This window comes from Podarcis raffonei, chromosome 3 (assembly GCF_027172205.1).
Source record: "Podarcis raffonei isolate rPodRaf1 chromosome 3, rPodRaf1.pri, whole genome shotgun sequence".
In the NCBI taxonomy this organism is placed as follows: domain Eukaryota; kingdom Metazoa; phylum Chordata; class Lepidosauria; order Squamata; family Lacertidae; genus Podarcis; species Podarcis raffonei.
Genome location: NC_070604.1, coordinates 80,826,724 through 80,843,139, shown reverse-complemented (window position 1 = coordinate 80,843,139; position 16,416 = coordinate 80,826,724). Strand labels below are relative to the sequence as shown.

The 16,416-nt window shown below is 40.4% G+C and overlaps 1 protein-coding gene across 4 annotated transcripts in view; it reads left to right on the top strand.

Annotated features, from left to right (window-relative positions):
• The window catches only part of PLD5 (phospholipase D family member 5), an 83,426-nt gene that overhangs the window by 30,726 nt on the left and 36,284 nt on the right, over window positions 1-16,416 (top strand). Inside the window, exons 1-2 of one of the 4 annotated variants that reach the window (XM_053382640.1) lie at window positions 2,796-2,915; window positions 14,162-14,298. The exons of 1 other annotated variant lie outside the window; for it this stretch is intronic. In XM_053382640.1, the coding sequence (XP_053238615.1) occupies window positions 2,913-2,915; window positions 14,162-14,298 (140 nt within the window). In that variant the 5' untranslated portion in view covers window positions 2,796-2,912. Of the gene's footprint in view, window positions 1-2,795; window positions 2,916-14,161; window positions 14,306-16,416 lie in introns of those variants that run through there. 2 more of the 4 variants (XM_053382639.1, XM_053382641.1) reach the window with 2 other exon arrangements.

Sequence of the window (16,416 nt, the reverse complement as noted above, 5' to 3'; positions counted from 1 at the left end):
CAGATGGCATCTAAGGGGCCCACTGTCCGCCCGCCCTCCAAGACTCCAACAGGGAAGGTGCTGCCGCCACATCAGCTCCTTGCTGCCCACATGCTGAGCACATCTGTCCAGGCAAGCCCTGGGAACCCAGCAACTGGAAGACCATGAAGACCGTAGGGTGATTCAGCCACCTGACTCTAGAATGTGATGGCTACCTGCTCACTCACTCACTTGGCTGAGCTCCTCTCTGCTAGGACCCAGAGTAGCAACTGCACTTTTAAATGGGAGCGTCGCAGGTTCCTTATGTGGAGGCCAGCCACCATCAAACTGGGTTATGTGACAGCAGACATGAATGGCCACAGCACATGAGAGCTGAGCTTGCTTCCTGTTCCTGTGCTCACTTCTGGATTTTCCTTGCTGGTATTGTTGTAGGAGATGCTATTCCTGTTTCCTGGAAATCCTCTCAGGCAGTGCTTGTCCTTAGCAGCAAGAGGAGGAAGCTGTGGGGTTTCCTACCCTTCTGGCAGGCCAGAGCAAGAAAGACAAGGGTGGGGTACAAAATGCTTTATTTTTATGTCAGTTGTATACCACTGATGTTAGAGGCAAGCCATGGTTGTTATGGTGGCCATGAAGTTCTGTGCTGCCTTGAGAGCTAGAAACTTACATTTCTTTTTTTTAAAGTAAGCTCAGAGTCTGGGTCCCAGTGGCAGCTGGTGGACACTGGACATGGAGGCGCTTTTTGGAAACAAAAAAAATTCCAGAGGTGCAAATAGGCTCCCAAGGCATAGCCAATTTGTTCTGGCTTTCTTCCCATCCTCTTCCCTTGCAAAGGGGGCAACAGGGGGCAACAGTGAAATTAACTGGGCTGCCCCTGTCCCTGTCCCCAGCTCATTCACTTTTATGCCCTCTTAAGAACATAAGAAGAGTCACTGGTCCCATCTAGGCCAGTATCCAGTTCTCAGTGCTCAGCCAGATGCCCATGGGAAGCCTGCAAACAGGGTCTGGGGGCAACAGCACTCTGCCTACCTGCACCTCCCAGCAATTGGTGTTCAGAGGTATCCTCTCTCTGACAGTGGAGGTTGAAGACTTGCTCCATCATGGCTAGTAGCCATTAATATCCTCCATAAATTTGTCTAATCCTGTCTAAGCCACCCACATCCTTACTGGGCTCTTATATTGCCTTTTAAATGGAGTGGCAAGCTTCCAACCACACCTCCACCCCCGGGTCTCCACTCACATATGCTTGGACTTTAAAACAAGGAGCAAATGTGCCTAGGATCAAAGTTTTCAACTTCCTTCTATGTAGGCTTTTAAAGCTCTAACCAGAGAATCCAAAAGAGCAATAGACTTCCCCAAGCCAATGTCTTATTTCAGTTTGCTTATTCGACCCTCCTAGCCGCAATAGACAGGATTGGTGGGAAAGGGGAAGAGTCCAAGCAGGGCTGAGCAACTGGACCTCTAGTGGTTCCTCTAATGGACCAGCCTCCACTGGGAAATATTACATCAAGGTGTGGACGGCAATCCAGTTCCATAATTGCTCCAGTCCAAACAGCTTGCCTAAGCTTCACATAATTAATATGTGACAATAAGAAGTTCAAACATTTGGGTTTCATTGAAAAATATAGAATGCTTGACTATGAGCTTACTTTTCTATGACTCCTCTGAGGTTTAGTGCCTTGGCTTTGCTATTTTGAAAATATAGCCTTTTTAGCTCATTGGGGTGCACTTATATGGAATAGCAGAAGACTTTGCCCACTTGTTCAAATCTGTCCCTGTCACACCCATGTGTGTGTAGTGATGTCTCTGCAGTTAAGAGTCCCAAGGACTTAGGTCTGATAACTTACTATCCTTACCCTAATATGGGCAGTATGCTTTGAGATATATATGTTAGGCTTTATGTATGTGGACATCACGCTGTTATGTTACATCCTACATAGCTGAGCCCAAGTGCACAGGGGCCATGTGAAATGATCACAATCCTGCTGCCTGTTGTACATTCAGCATACTTAGGCATAGTTGTGTTAAAAGGGCAAAAGTCTGCCTGCTTCCCTGGAGTTTGTTCATTTTTTTAAAGAACAATTCATTCTTTATACTTCCTTGTAGCATAAGGTTATTGTTTTCCACCCAGCCTTCTCTTGCATCAGAGCAGACAATGTCAGCCACCCAACTGACTCTGAGATTTCCAAAGAAGAAACATGGTTTGTCACAAAGCCATTTGGCTTTTGACCAGTTAGTACACTGTCTCATAGCAAAAGCAAATAATTATATCCATAAGTTATTTGGTATACAGGGTCATTTTTTATTCCCTTGAGTTTCTGAGTCATCTAATTGCTAGCATTTGTCAGGTGAATTTTTTAATTTTATTTTAAATAGAAGCATAGTGCAAGAAAAAAATAATAACCAATTGGTAGCATGTAGATGCACATTTTGATTGCCAACACATTTTCTGGCTTAGTTAGAGGCCCTGGGGATTTAGGAGAATATCAAGTTTGGATTCACTGAGCACTGCAAGTCAGAATTTGGGTAGCATGGCAAACCTTTGTGTAATCTGGCACAGTGCCATTCTGCATAATGCATGCTTTCAATCAACCCACTGAAGAAGCTTAAAAACTATGTGTGAATTGCTTTTGAATAAAGAATAGGGAGTCATTCTCTACACACAGTGAATAAAAATGCAAAAAAGATGTATCTTCTTCCTCTTCGAACTGCACAAAACTATGCTATATGAACATTCCAAGCCCTCCCTTTTCCTTGCCTGGATTGGCTGATGATTTCCAAAACATCAAGGCTAGCAATTGAATGACTGAAATATAATAGGTGGTGATGCGTTTTCCACACATAAAACACTCTGTTCCTCTAAAGCCTCCGCTGGCTCCTCTAAGCAGCACTACAGCCACAGTTCCTTTAGCACTGCTCGACTCTACTGGATCAGAATGGTAAGAAGCGATTTGGTTTTTAGCAGCCTAAGAAAAAATATTACAAGCTAGACAGGGATATGATGTATAGAACTTGCTAGTGAAAACAGCAGAGTGCAGTTATTTAAACCAAGCTGCAAGTGGCTAACAGTATCACTATCAATATGCTATTGGAGGGGGAAGGCAAGTTGGTGACAAATATCTCTGGCACTGATAATATACAGTTTAACAAAAGCCTTTCTAATGAGAAGATTGCTGTTTAAAAGGAATCTTGATTCAGAAGAGCAGGTGTGTAGGTGTTCTCAGTAACATAGTCAGGTATAATTTGGTAGATTCGGATGTAAATAAAACAAGTGTTCCAAGAACAGCGCTGGTGTAGATTTATTTCTCGTGGCTTAATGGCATCTATTGATTTTGCTACCTTGCATATGACTTTGAGTGGATGAATTCTGTATTCTTGCCATTTGTAATATGTTAAACCATAAAGCGAAGTATTTCAGTAAGTAGACAAATGCAGCTTAGGGTGTGTAAATGCTTTTAAAATTGGCAAACAACAACAACAACCCCCAAACCCCAGAGCAGTAAAAGTATCTTCCACACTGCAAGAAATGCTTGCCTGTTTTCTTTCAAAACAAATCTTTAGACTCTTTGGTGTAAAATAATTACTAGGGGCAGGAGAAAGAAAATTGCATCGCCTTCATTGTAAGCTTTTGGATCCACCGTAACTGGAATAGGAAAACACAGGATTTCTTCATTAAATATGCAATGAAGGCAGTCTTCCGTATGAAAATTTAACCCTTTATTTTAATAATTTATTTGAATAAAATATGATAATGAAATAATAAGAGCACCAAGGCAGAAGAAATACAAAGCATGAACATTTAGCAGAAAGCACTAACATGTGCTTATTGGACAGCTGACAATATATTATTCTCTTTGTCATTTAAATGAAAGAAGAAAATATGTGGCATGTTTTTTAAATGTGCAGGATGTATCATGCAAACCACCAGATAAAATAAATATCTTAAAGATTTTTTTGCCTCTGATGCAAGTGCATGTGTGCAGACACATATACACATAATTCCAGGTGTGGTTTCAATAGATTCCAGGAATGCAGTGCCCAATAAATTAGCTGGCATTTGTCAAGGTATGGCTAGATTTAAGAGTGGATGTAGAAGAAGGGAAACAGATAATAAAAAAAGCTGTTGGAATGCCAACATGTTGTTTTGGCAGAAGCTAAGCCCTTTTGACTGTTTACTGGAAGTGAATAAAGCCTACATTGAATGTTTAAGAATCCTATCTTTCTTGAAGGATTAAAATTTTCTGTTTGCATAGTAGACCCTAACACAGTGAGACTAGAGTGTTTTACAGTAGCGCTTTCCCAAAAATATTGTACTTGGTCATTGTACTAAGTGTTGTGCTAAGATCAACAAATAATGTTAAAATAAATGTTGAGCATAAAGTTGAAGTGAAATCATTTTTAAGCTAAGCTAAAGTGAACTGTGACCTCAAGACTGCAAGCCTATAACACTTACCTGAGAGTAAGCCTCATTGAACTCAATGAAGCTTACGTCTTCTTTGAATTAATATCTATTTTTATGGATACTTGTCCAAAGATATACTGTGGTCCAAAGATATACAGATAGACAGTGGTACCTCGGGTTAAGAACTTAATTCGTTCTGGAGGTCCGTTCTTAATCTGAAACTGTTCTTAACCTGAAGCACCACTTTAGCTGCCACCGCACCGCTGGAGCATGATTTCTGTTCTCATTCTGAAGCAAAGTTCTTAACCCGAGGTAATATTTCTGGGTTAGCGGAGTCTGTAACCTGAAGTGTATGTAACCCGAGGTACCACTGTACAAACGTTCATACCCAACACACCAGAATCCTATACTTCTGAATAGACATGTATAGGATTGCAGCCTATGTCAAGTGATGGAAAGTGTAGGGCATGGGCAACATTCAAGACAGCATTTGTTGTGTGGTTTTTTTGAAAGATTTATCATATCAAATACTATGGCACTAAATCAATATTTAGTTTCTGTCAAAATATAAAATAACTAGAGGCTGCATCCCCATTCTCTCTGCTCACCAACTCCCTGCCATTAACTGCATATTAACCCCTTAGAACTTCCCCTTCCTACCCCATGCAGCTACAGAGCTCATTTTTCACTTTCCCAACCCCATTTCTGAAGCTACTTATCTGTTCTGTTCTTGCAGCACAACTTTGCACTCCTGTTTTTCCTTTCACGACTATATCCATTCTCCCCCACCTCTTTTTGTGCAACCTCCACCTTGCACACAAACCACCCCCATAGTAACTTCCTGCATCTTCCTCTGTCCAGCCGTTGCACCCTTTTTGCCTTCTGCCCAGTTATAAAGCCACTATCATTTCCTCTTCTTCAGATCTGTCTATGCTCCTGCTTTCATCTTCAAACCCAACCCCATGCCTCCTACTCCCTCTTTTTTGTAACCCCCCTTTTGCATTCTCGTGTTCACCTTCACTCAATTTTCCCCTCCACTCTTCCCCTTTTCTCAACTCTCCCTTGTACACAGATCACTGCCGTTTCCATGTCTCTTCCTCTCCCCTGTTGTGCAGCCCCCTTTGTACACACACACCATGTTGATATACATTGTTGTATCTTTGTAAGATGAATAGACTCTTTAAAGCAAGCTGGTCAGTAAGCTTCTTCCATTAGAGAAGGTTAAGTTCAGTTGATGGATACTGTACATAGATGGGTGTTTGCTTGTTAATAAAGCATCTCTTCTACGTTTATTCATTGGATCTGAAACTTCATGTGTTGAAGATAACACATAATACCAGGAATAAAATACATGATTGTGAGAGAGTACTATGGAATATTTGAAGCTTTCAAACGATAGAGGCTTTCCCAACTCACTCTTTTCGTATCTCAAACTAAATCAAGTGGCTACTATTGCTTATTCAAGGTGGCATCCAACAAGACGTGGTGTTTGCAATGAATGGCCAAATGAATATGGAGTATAGCAGGGGTCAGCAAACGTTTTCAGCAGGGGGCTGGTCCACTGTCCCTCAGACCTTGTGGGGGACTGGACTATATTGGGGGGGGGGAATGAATGAATTCCTATGCCCCACAAATAACCCAGAGACACATTTTAAATAAAAGGACACATTCTACTCATGTAAAAACACGCTGATTCCTGGACCGTCCGCAGGCCGGATTTAGAAGGCAATTGGGCTGGATCTGGCCCCTGGCCCTTAGTTTGCCTACCCATGGAGTATACCGTAGCTTTCCTTGTGTTGCACTTTGTGGAACTTGATGGGAAAGATCTGCAATAATAAGCAGTATGAGATTGCACCAGAAGCAAGTGATTCCCATCCATGAGTGCATAGGTGAGAGAGGATGGGCAGGGCAGGAAGCATAAGACTGAGTTTCCTTTGGATGTGTATACGTTCTTTCTGTGTTTAACCAATATCTAAATTATTATTCTTAATTATTGGGACAGACTGAAATACCATGCATTAAAGGAAAACAATTAAAATATATGACCTGGGATTTATTCTTGGTAAAGTGTTTGTGTTAGGGGGAAAAGGAACATTCATCAGATTTTTTAGGTTTCACAAGTAACTTAAGAAATAGTCCAGTTGTCTTTCTTATTTGCTATTGCTACCAGACAGATAAAATATTCTGGCCTAAAACACTCCAGGAGCTTTTCTACACTGCTGTTCTGGAAAGATGTTTCTTTTATGTTTTGAAACTCTGTTCCTCAAAGTGGCATTTCTCCAAATACCAATTCTCCTGTAGCATTTGTTACTTCAGTCTCAAGTTACCTGAGATTCAGATTCATTTTTATTGCCTTTATAATGTTGTTATAGGAACCAAACTTGTACTGTAGTATTCTGAAGACTGAGAATATAGGGAGTTGCTATGGTAACCAACACATAGCCTGAGAGGGGATCCTCTTAACTCTTGTTCTTGGTGGGCAAGAAAAAACAACAACAGAGCTTGGGGAAGAACAAGATCGAAGGCAGATAAAAGCATTGAATACAGTAATCTCAAGGCCACACGTTCAGAATAGTTGTATAGAGTATGTTAACTCTAAAGGCTGAAAGGAAGGTATCTCAATGTTGTGTGAGGGAGAAACAGAGCTAGTTTTATTTTACTTTTATATACCCTCGACCCAACTCTTCAATCAAATTCCCAGGGCAATTTATATGAAAAATACAGCAAAACAATTAAAAATTAACAAGATTCCTCTATATTAAAAATATAAGAATTTACCATGTCATAATCCACAATATAATTCAGGTACGGGGCTTATAGTCATTTTTAACACTGATACTAGTTCATCTGACAACAAGCCACACATAACATACTTCAAGATATTGTACTTTATTTAGTCATGGGGCAATATCAGTGGATGCTAGTCACGATGGCTATATGCAGCTTCCAGGTTCAGAACTGTAAGTCACAGAATCACAGAATTGTAGAGCTGGAAGGGGTTCCAAGGGTCATCTAGTCCAACCCCCTGCAATGCAGGAATCTCAGCTAAAGCATCCATGACAGATGGCCACCCAACCTCTGTTTAAGAGTTTGAATACTAGTTACTAGGTAACAACAGGAGAAGCCTATTGCCCTTACGTGTTTGTGGGCTCTTCATATGCATTTGGTTTGTTACTGTAGGGTTCTGGATTAGATTTTTAGGCTCATCCAGCACTGCTCTTCTCATACACACACACTGTTTTAACTACCAACTATAAACACTGACCATATTGTTTCAGTAGTGTACAGTATTGGAAGGTAGTGCCTCCTTCATGCTGCAGTTAGTGAAGACCTCAGTTGATAGTTGCCCGAGTGCTGGTCTAATTTTAGTTTTATATCAGTGTCCTGCTTGAAGTGTTAGGAGATAAATTTATCTTAACTAAACTCTGGTAGCACTTCAAAAGCAGTTTAGTTCAGCACTAAATTCTACACCCTCAACCATATAATTTATTATAGAAATAGTAATAGATAGAGGTGCACCTAGGGTCCAGCATGCTAACATAACAGAGATGTTTTCCTTGAAATGGCAGACACCTTTCATGCTGTGGAAATTTCCCTGATTTTTTCCCCACAACCAGTGTAGCATGCGGGGGGGGGGGGCTAGCTGCTTATCCGTGTTTCTTTTAGGTATATACTAGGGTGTGTATTAGCTCTCTAAAAGAATAGAATAACAGGCAAACTGGGGGATTCAGGGGGCTCTTCCCCTCCCATGTAAAAGTGCAATCTCAATAACTTCCCACTGAGTAAAATTTCCCTCCTCCTCCAAAACCTTGTGTAATTCTATTTCTGTTCTTTTCAGTGATACAGTTCCTTTACAGTACTGTATATTTCAAAAAAATTTCTAGACCACTAGGTTTTGCAACAAGTGAAGCTACCCAAAATGTTACCTGGATTTTTGTTGTTGTTAAAGCACTGCAGCAGATGATTATTTTTTTTTAAAAAAAAATAAAGATGTGGCTTATTTTTTTTTAAAAAAAATCCTATCTACATTGGTCAGCTATAACAAAAAACAAAGCAATACCAGAGATCTTCAGAATTCCACAGGCAGCATTCTAAGACAGCTTCCTATTGTCAGCCCTGTTTTAAACCTGTAAAGGCCTCTTGTAGGAGATAAACAACACCAGAAATGAAGTTTGGTGTGAAGTTGCAAAATTTAAAAAACTGTGCAAGCAAAAATACACACCAGTCTTCCATGTCTTTTAAGCTAAGAAAGAGACAAATTCCACTCTCCCATAAGGGATCATGGAGGAAAGTGAATCCCGTTTACTCTCTCCACAAAAATAACACCTGGATCTATTTGTCTTCAGTTTTGGCCCACTTTGTAACACCCTGAAGGGGATCCTGTTTCTGTAAATTTCACCCACTTTGGCCAAGGGGGTGGAACCAATAACATTTTTTATAGTGAATGGGGAAACGCAAAGGCAGTTGTGGATGGTGAGATGGAGGCACTCACCTCACCTCTGGTTGTCTGTGTCACTGCTGCATGTCATGATGGAGAAGGGGGGGGGGGGGAGAGGCAGCAGCAAGGTCATCATGGTGCAAAAGGAATGGTGGGGGTATCAGATTGGATCCACCAGTGAGTTTGTACCAAGCTGATCTCATACTCATACTTCTGCCCGAACATCACAGTGACCGATGCCAACAGACACTGTCACACTTAGGGATCTGCAGTGTGTTCGCAGTTTGCATAACAGACCTCAGCAACTCAGCATTTCAGCTAATCTACTTTATTTACATATAAACACACACAGAGCACTGCAACATGACTCCACTCTCTCTAGCATCAGGCAGCAGAGAAAAAGAACCCACCAGGTATGCTCAGGAGTTTGCTAACACAGCTGTTGCAGATTTAGCTGTGGTTAGTGGCTCGACGCAGGTCTTGAAAGCTGCATTTCAAGATAATTTCTGTGCTCAGCCTCCATTCTAGATAAGGCTAATATAGTTTCATTGAGTTGAGTGACGTGCTTGTCTACTGTAGAGCAGATGCCAGAACAAGAAAATGTTGACACCGTTTTTAAGCAGCTGTTCGGTATAAAGATTTCCACTAAAGAGCATACATTCAGATTGTCACTGGGATTGTAGGATTGTATTTAGAAGCATTCATGTTCAATTTGGCAGAATGATGTCTGCATACTTAAACTATATAGAGATCCCTTATATTGCATCCAGACCAATTGTCCATCCACCAGGCTTCAACCCTGATCAGCAGCAAGGTCTTGAAACATCTAGGAGGTTAAGAGTAGTACCGGTTTTCCCTTAAACAGAGGTTACAAGGCTCAAATTGGGATCTTATATAATGTGCAAATACTACATTTTAGGCCCCCTAATATTGATCTGTGTCCTTGCTATGCAGAAATATTTTAAATAAATTACTCTAGCTACTTTATGATATCTTTTAAGAAGCCATTTAAAGCAAATGGTATTGGTCACTTTAGGAGAAGATACGCAGCTAAAAGGAACACTGGTCATGCTTGGTATGCCAGTTAATGTTCTTAAAATAAAGTGGAAATAGACGGGAGATTAAAGGTTAAAAGATTGCTAATGGATGCAATGTGGAATGAGACTAACTGCAATACTATTTATGGCAACTGCACAGACTGTCTTTTTGTAAGCTAATGGAATGTCTGCATTTTCTGTAGATCACTTTTATTTTTCAAAAAGAGTAATTTAATGACTTGCTGTGATCCTTTTCGGGGCATAAAAAATAACATTATATATCTCCCAACATACAGTCTAGCACACTGAATATAATACAAAGGACTGCTGTCTCCTTTATGACCCTGCCTTCCCACTTAAGTCTTCTTTGAAGGCTTGGCTCTGTATTCCTCTCCTATCACTATTGAGAGTCTGGGTCAGAGCCTGTTAAATTCCTGCGTAACTCCTGGAGAATCTATGGCCCTCCAGATGTTTTGGACTACAACTCACATCACCCCAGCCAATAGTTATGGTTGATTGTAGTCTAACAATAAATGGAAGGCCACAAGTTCACTATCCCTTATTTATGAGCATGATTATAAGTTCGTTGTGCTGATTTCTGTTGCTGTCTCTTTTTTATATTGCTTTTCATAGAATCATAGAATTGTTAAGTTGGAAGGGACCTCAAGAATCATCTTGTCCAACCACCTGCAATGCAGGAATCTCAACTAAAGCATCCATGACAGATAGCCATCTAACTTCTGCTTAAAAACCTCCAAGGAAGGAGAGTCCACAACCTCCACTGTCAAACAGCTCTTACTGCCAGAAAGTTCTTCCTGATATTTAGTCAGAATCTCCTTTCTTGTAACTTTAATCCATCGGTTCGGGTCCTCCCTTCTGGAGCAGGAGAAAACAAGCTTGATGCTATCACACCTCTTCTCAGCCACCTCTTTTCCAGGATAAATATACCCAGCTCCTTCAACAGTTCATCATAAGGCTTGGTTCCAGAACCTTTATCATCTTGGTCAGCCTCCTTTGCCCATGTTCCAGTTTGTCAACATCCTTCTTAAATTGTGGCGCCCAGAACTGGCCACAGTATTCCAGGTGTTGTCTGACCAAGGCAGAACAGAGTGGTACTATTACTTCCCTTGACTTGGACATTATACTTCTGTTGATGCAGCTGAAAATAGCATTAGCTTTTTTTGCTCCTGCATCACACTGTTGACTCATGTTAAGCCTGTGGTCTACTAAGATCCCTAGATCCTTTTTACATGTCCTACAGGTAATCCAGGTGTCCCCCATCTTATATTTGTGAATCTGGTTATTCTTGCCTAAGTGCAAACCTTACATTTGTCCCTGTTGAAATTCATTTTATTAGTTTGGGCCCAGTTCTCCCATCTGTTAAGGACGTCTTGAATCCTGATTCTGTCTTCAGTGGCATTGGCTACCCCTCCCAGTTTGGTGTCATCTGCAGATTTGATGAGCATCCCCTTGATTCCTTTGTCCGGCCCACATTTTACCATCTTTTCTGCAATAACCATCCGTTGACTTTAATGCAAACAATGTGCAACTATTTCCAGATTTCCAGATGTCTCATTTATTGCTTTGAAAAAGTGCAATTAGCATGTTTGATGCTGAAATGATTTTTTAAAAAATCAGAAGCAGATACTTTTTATAGTGCCCATCTGCCATACCAGTCAGTAATTTTTTCAGATGGTAGGTGTGCAATTAAAATAATTCTTGTAATCTCATCAGCAAGTATCCTTAGAAGGACATTTCTGCTTTGTGCTGATATGAAAAGATGGAATAAGATATTTATCAGGAGGATACAGTAATGGTCAGTTGACCACAAGGGTTTATAAATAATAAATTGGACTTATCAATAGCAAAATAGTCTGTCTTAAAAATTTACGTATTTTTAATTTGTGGGTTTCTGTTAGTATTTTTCCAGCATGCAGCTTTAAGCAGCATCACACAAGTTTCCTCTTCCTTTCAGGGCTCGATTTCTCTCTCTGACTCTTATGGCTGTGATGTTTGAGGCTTGCCCTTATGTTCTTAAGAAATTATAACATCTAGTTTATTTGTAAGCATAAAAAAGTATTTATAGTGTTTGAATTTTTTTGTTCTTCTTCAGTTGTTTCTTCTTTCCATGTTTTTGGTACTACACAAAATCTGCAAAAAAAGAGAAAAACTTTTAAATCCCAGTAATTTCCATGAAAGATTATCCAGAGAAACACTGATATCCCTCAATCCTGAACCATGACAGCTGTCCTGTTAACTTAATACATGAGGAATCACTCACAGGGCTAGAATATAAATGCATATTGGTGGGAACTAATTGGGAAAGAAAGCTTGCATGAATCTACAACTGAACACATCCAACTTTAATTGCTTTTTTTGTTTATTTGTTTAGTAGTAGAAGATGTTCAGTTTAGACAGTCATTACCTTTGTACAAATTTCCATATACTTCCTATTGGTTTTTGCCTTTCAGGATCATGAAATCAGTTTTATATTTTACTTAATAAAGGCTTACCTTTCACCTGTGCAGCCATAGGGAGGTCCCCAGCTATAGTCCAAAGGTGCATGAACCTGTTATTTTGCTGAAGCTGAGCAGGTTTGGATGTGGGCAGTGCTTGGATGAGGAACTTTGTAGTTAATTATATAAGTTCCCACATTGTATGATGACCTCTGTTGGGAGAGAAGCAGAGGAAATGTGTCCCTGATAATTTTTCTTGACCTCTCAGTGGCTTTTGATACCATCGGCCATTGTATCCTTCTGGAGCTGCTGTCCGAGTTAGGGGTTGGTGGCATCGTTTTGTGATGGTTCTGGTCCTATTAGACTTGGTTATAACTTGGGCAGGGGGCTTTATAGTGGGCAGTGTCCCACCTATATGAAGGAAGAGGTCTCCACTCTGGGGATATATAGATGGGAAACATCTGAACTTGACGGTTAGTTACTTTAATTGTCTTGCTATCAAAACTCTATTGCAGCACCAGTACTAGTTTCTTTGTGTCAGGATAGTGCCATTTGAAGGAATAAGAAGTAGCTAAAGCAGATATCTGCAATAATTATTCTGGGCTAAGGAATTTTGATTTCTACATTATTTAATTCTCAGATTGTAGTAATTCAGTCAGGAAGTTGGCGGAGCATGTTTTTGTCTCTCTTTAACAAGAACACAACACTAACCCCGTTTCAAGTGTAATACATAATACCTCTGTACAGTGGGTGAATTCATCTGTAAAAATAAAGTACAAAATTTCATTGATTTTTATGGCCTCTATTTGCCCCTAATATATTAAAATATTGTGCTTGAGCTTCTGTTGTTAATTCATGATAGTTCATTTTTAACAGGAAATACAGCAGTTCAATATATTTTTTGAATTGCATGAACTTGTTGCAGGATTATGCAAATAATTATGAGGTAGACTGAAGATGAAGAAACACAAGTTAAAGATAAGACTTCAGAGGCTGAGTGAGTGTGAGTGTGTGTGTGTGTGTCACTGTCAACAGTGATGTACCTACCCTCAATTGTTCATACGGATATGCACTTGGATGCACATCTAGTTTATGTCTGCAGTTATGCCTGATCCATCTGGATTGAGTTGATAATTATCGGTAGCCCCTGTTTTTCCTTCTTTTTCTTTATGGAAAGAAGTATACACTTCTCACGGTACTTTATGTAAAAGTGTCCTTGAACTCAGTTGGTGTATTTTTGAACAAGCAATGGAGTTTGTTGTGTGACAACCACATTATCTAGTGTGATGCTCCCATAAGGTAAGAGAGGTTGGCATGAGAATGATTTTTTGTCACCTCCCTGTGAGCATCCTATGCTCTATTATTTATTCTTCTTGCATACTTAAAATTATTTTTATAGACAGGATTTGTTATCATAGGGCTCATCTTTCAGTTTCAAGGTACTCTTTTGTGCGCTCACACCTTGGTGCCAGTGATTCAATTTTCACCTCAGATTTGGGATGATTGAAAAGTTTTATTTAAAAAAAGCTTTGTTCCATATCATACTTTAGTGTATGCGATGCTTAATAAAAAATACTCCCAGTAATATATGCAGAATATATTTTAATACAATTGTATTGAGACAAAAAGAGAAGGGAGGGGATGTAAATGTTTCTGTCAGGCTTATGACATTACTTTGTTGTGTTTTATTAGTTTTGTGAAACCTCCTTGATCAAACCAATTGCATTTTGAAAAAAAAAAATTCAATAAAATGGTTATGCCTACATTTATGACATAAAGGCTTTTATAACAATTGTGATATTATTACTTCTCTTCCCAGCATTTTTATTATTTCCATTTTAATCTCTTTCAGTCCCAGCAAAAATGCATTGTGATCTTTGCACTGGTTTGCTGCTTTGCAATTCTCGTTGCACTGATATTTTCAGCTGTGGATATTGTTGGAGAAGATGAGGATGGTCTTTCAGAAAAGAACTGTCGAAATAACTGTCGGTAAGAGGTAACAAACAAAACTTCTCTTTTGGGGTGGCAGCAATATTAATATGCGAGGGAAAATTAGAACGTTACAAGGTTATAAGTAGAGTATGAGCATTCTTTGACTTGTTTTCACAGGGGAAAAGGCGATGTGAATAGATAGTACTGTATTGTGCTGTGCTGGCAAAATGTTTGCAACAATCAGAATGCCATACTTACTGCCAAAATGTCTCTCACCTGACAGCCCAATCCACAAGCCATTTAACTCTTTTTTATGTTGATGGAGAGCATTTTCATACACCACCTTAAGTGTCAGCTGGTGCATATTGTCTACAGTCTGACCAGATTAAGGTTACCAGATTTTTTTCAATGAATCTGGGGACACTTTTCAACTTCCTACTAAATAGATGAATTTTGTCAGGGGACTGATTTGTAAATCCGGGGACTGTCGCTGGGAAAAGGGGGTGTCTGGTAATCTTAGACCAGATTTCACATTCATATTACAGAAATATATGTTATACCTAATTATTAAATACACATTCACATAAATAACTCCAGAAAAAAATACCAAAGGTTATTTAAGCCTTGTATGTGAAAATTCCTTTAGTATCTGTCTTCAAAGACAAGTGGCCAAGTGGGGTGGATTCAGAACACACATATATTAGCAGGGACTGTACCACAGTGGTCCTCCTTGTTGCTGAAAGCTCCATATTGCTCATGGGGATGCACACATGTGTGAGCACATGAGTGAGACCACACAATGGTGCCTAGTGCATGGTGGCCTACTTCTTTGCCTACATTGCATCTTCAAGGAGCTGTTGATTGAAGCTTTTTTTGTATTGTATATGTTGGCATTTACTGAAGGCGAGGGAGTTTTAGACCCTTTGGAAACTCACTGAAACATTCTCAGTGGCATCTAAATTAGCAGAGGTTGTGCAAGCCCTGGATGGTCACCTAGACACAGCAGTGGGCTTGGATCCTGGCAAGATGGAGGTACTGTGAGTGGGCTGGTCCTGAGTCCAGATATTTGGTCAGTTGTCTGCTTTGAAGGAAGGTTGTACTCCCCCTGAAGGAGTAGGTTCATTGTCTAGATGTGATTCTGGATTCATCTTTGTCACTAGAGGTCAAGGTGGCCTTGGCAGTTAGGAGTGCCTTTGCCACTTTAGTTGCATGACAGCTATGGCTTACTCTGGTTCAGAACAGCCTGACTGCTATTGTCCGTGCTCTTGTAACCTCCAGATTGGATTACTTCAATGCACTCTATGTGGGGCTGCCTTGAGTTTGATCCAGAAACTGCAGCTGGTGCAAAATGCAGCAACTTGACTGCTCTCTGAGGGCTCATCCATATTTCTGCTTGTCCTGTGCCTAGAAAGCACAGATCTGAGCATCTTTGTATTTGCCCTGCCGCTTTCCCCTAGAAAACCCGCTCTTTAGTGCTGTATCAGAACAAATGGCAATCCGTGGAACTCCCAATTGCTGTTGTTCCAATTCAGCACTAAACTGTGGCCTTTTCCAGGGGAAAACCTAAGGGCACATGGAAGTGTGGCGGATCCCTGAGCAGCATATTACCAAGCACATTGCTCTGCTGTTGAAAGAATTACTTTCTTCCAGCGAAGCCAGTCACAGTGACCTGAGGAACTAATACAATCTATATAGCTGTTGCTCCCAGTACAGATGGAGCAGTCCATTCCTTTTGTTGGTTTGTCATTTAGTCGTGTCCAACTCTTCGTGACCCCATGGATCAGAGCACTCCAGGCATTTCTGTCTTCCACTGCCCCCCCTCAGTTTGGTCAAACTCATGCTGGTAGCTTTGAGAACACTATCGAACCATCTCATCCTCTGTCGTCCCTTCTCCTTGTGCCCTCCATCTTTCCCAACATCAGGGTCTTTTCCAAGGAGTCTTCTCTTCTCATGAGGTGGCCAAAGTATTGGAGCCTCAGCTTCACAATCTGTCCTTCCAGTGAGCACTCAGGGCTCATTTCCTTAAGAATGGATAGGTTTGATCTTCTTGCAGTCCATGGGACTCTCAAGAGCCTCCTCCAGCACCATAATTCAAAAGCATCAATTCTTCTGTGATCAGCCTTCTTTATGGTCCAGCTCTCACTTCCATACATCACTACTGGGAAAACCATAGCT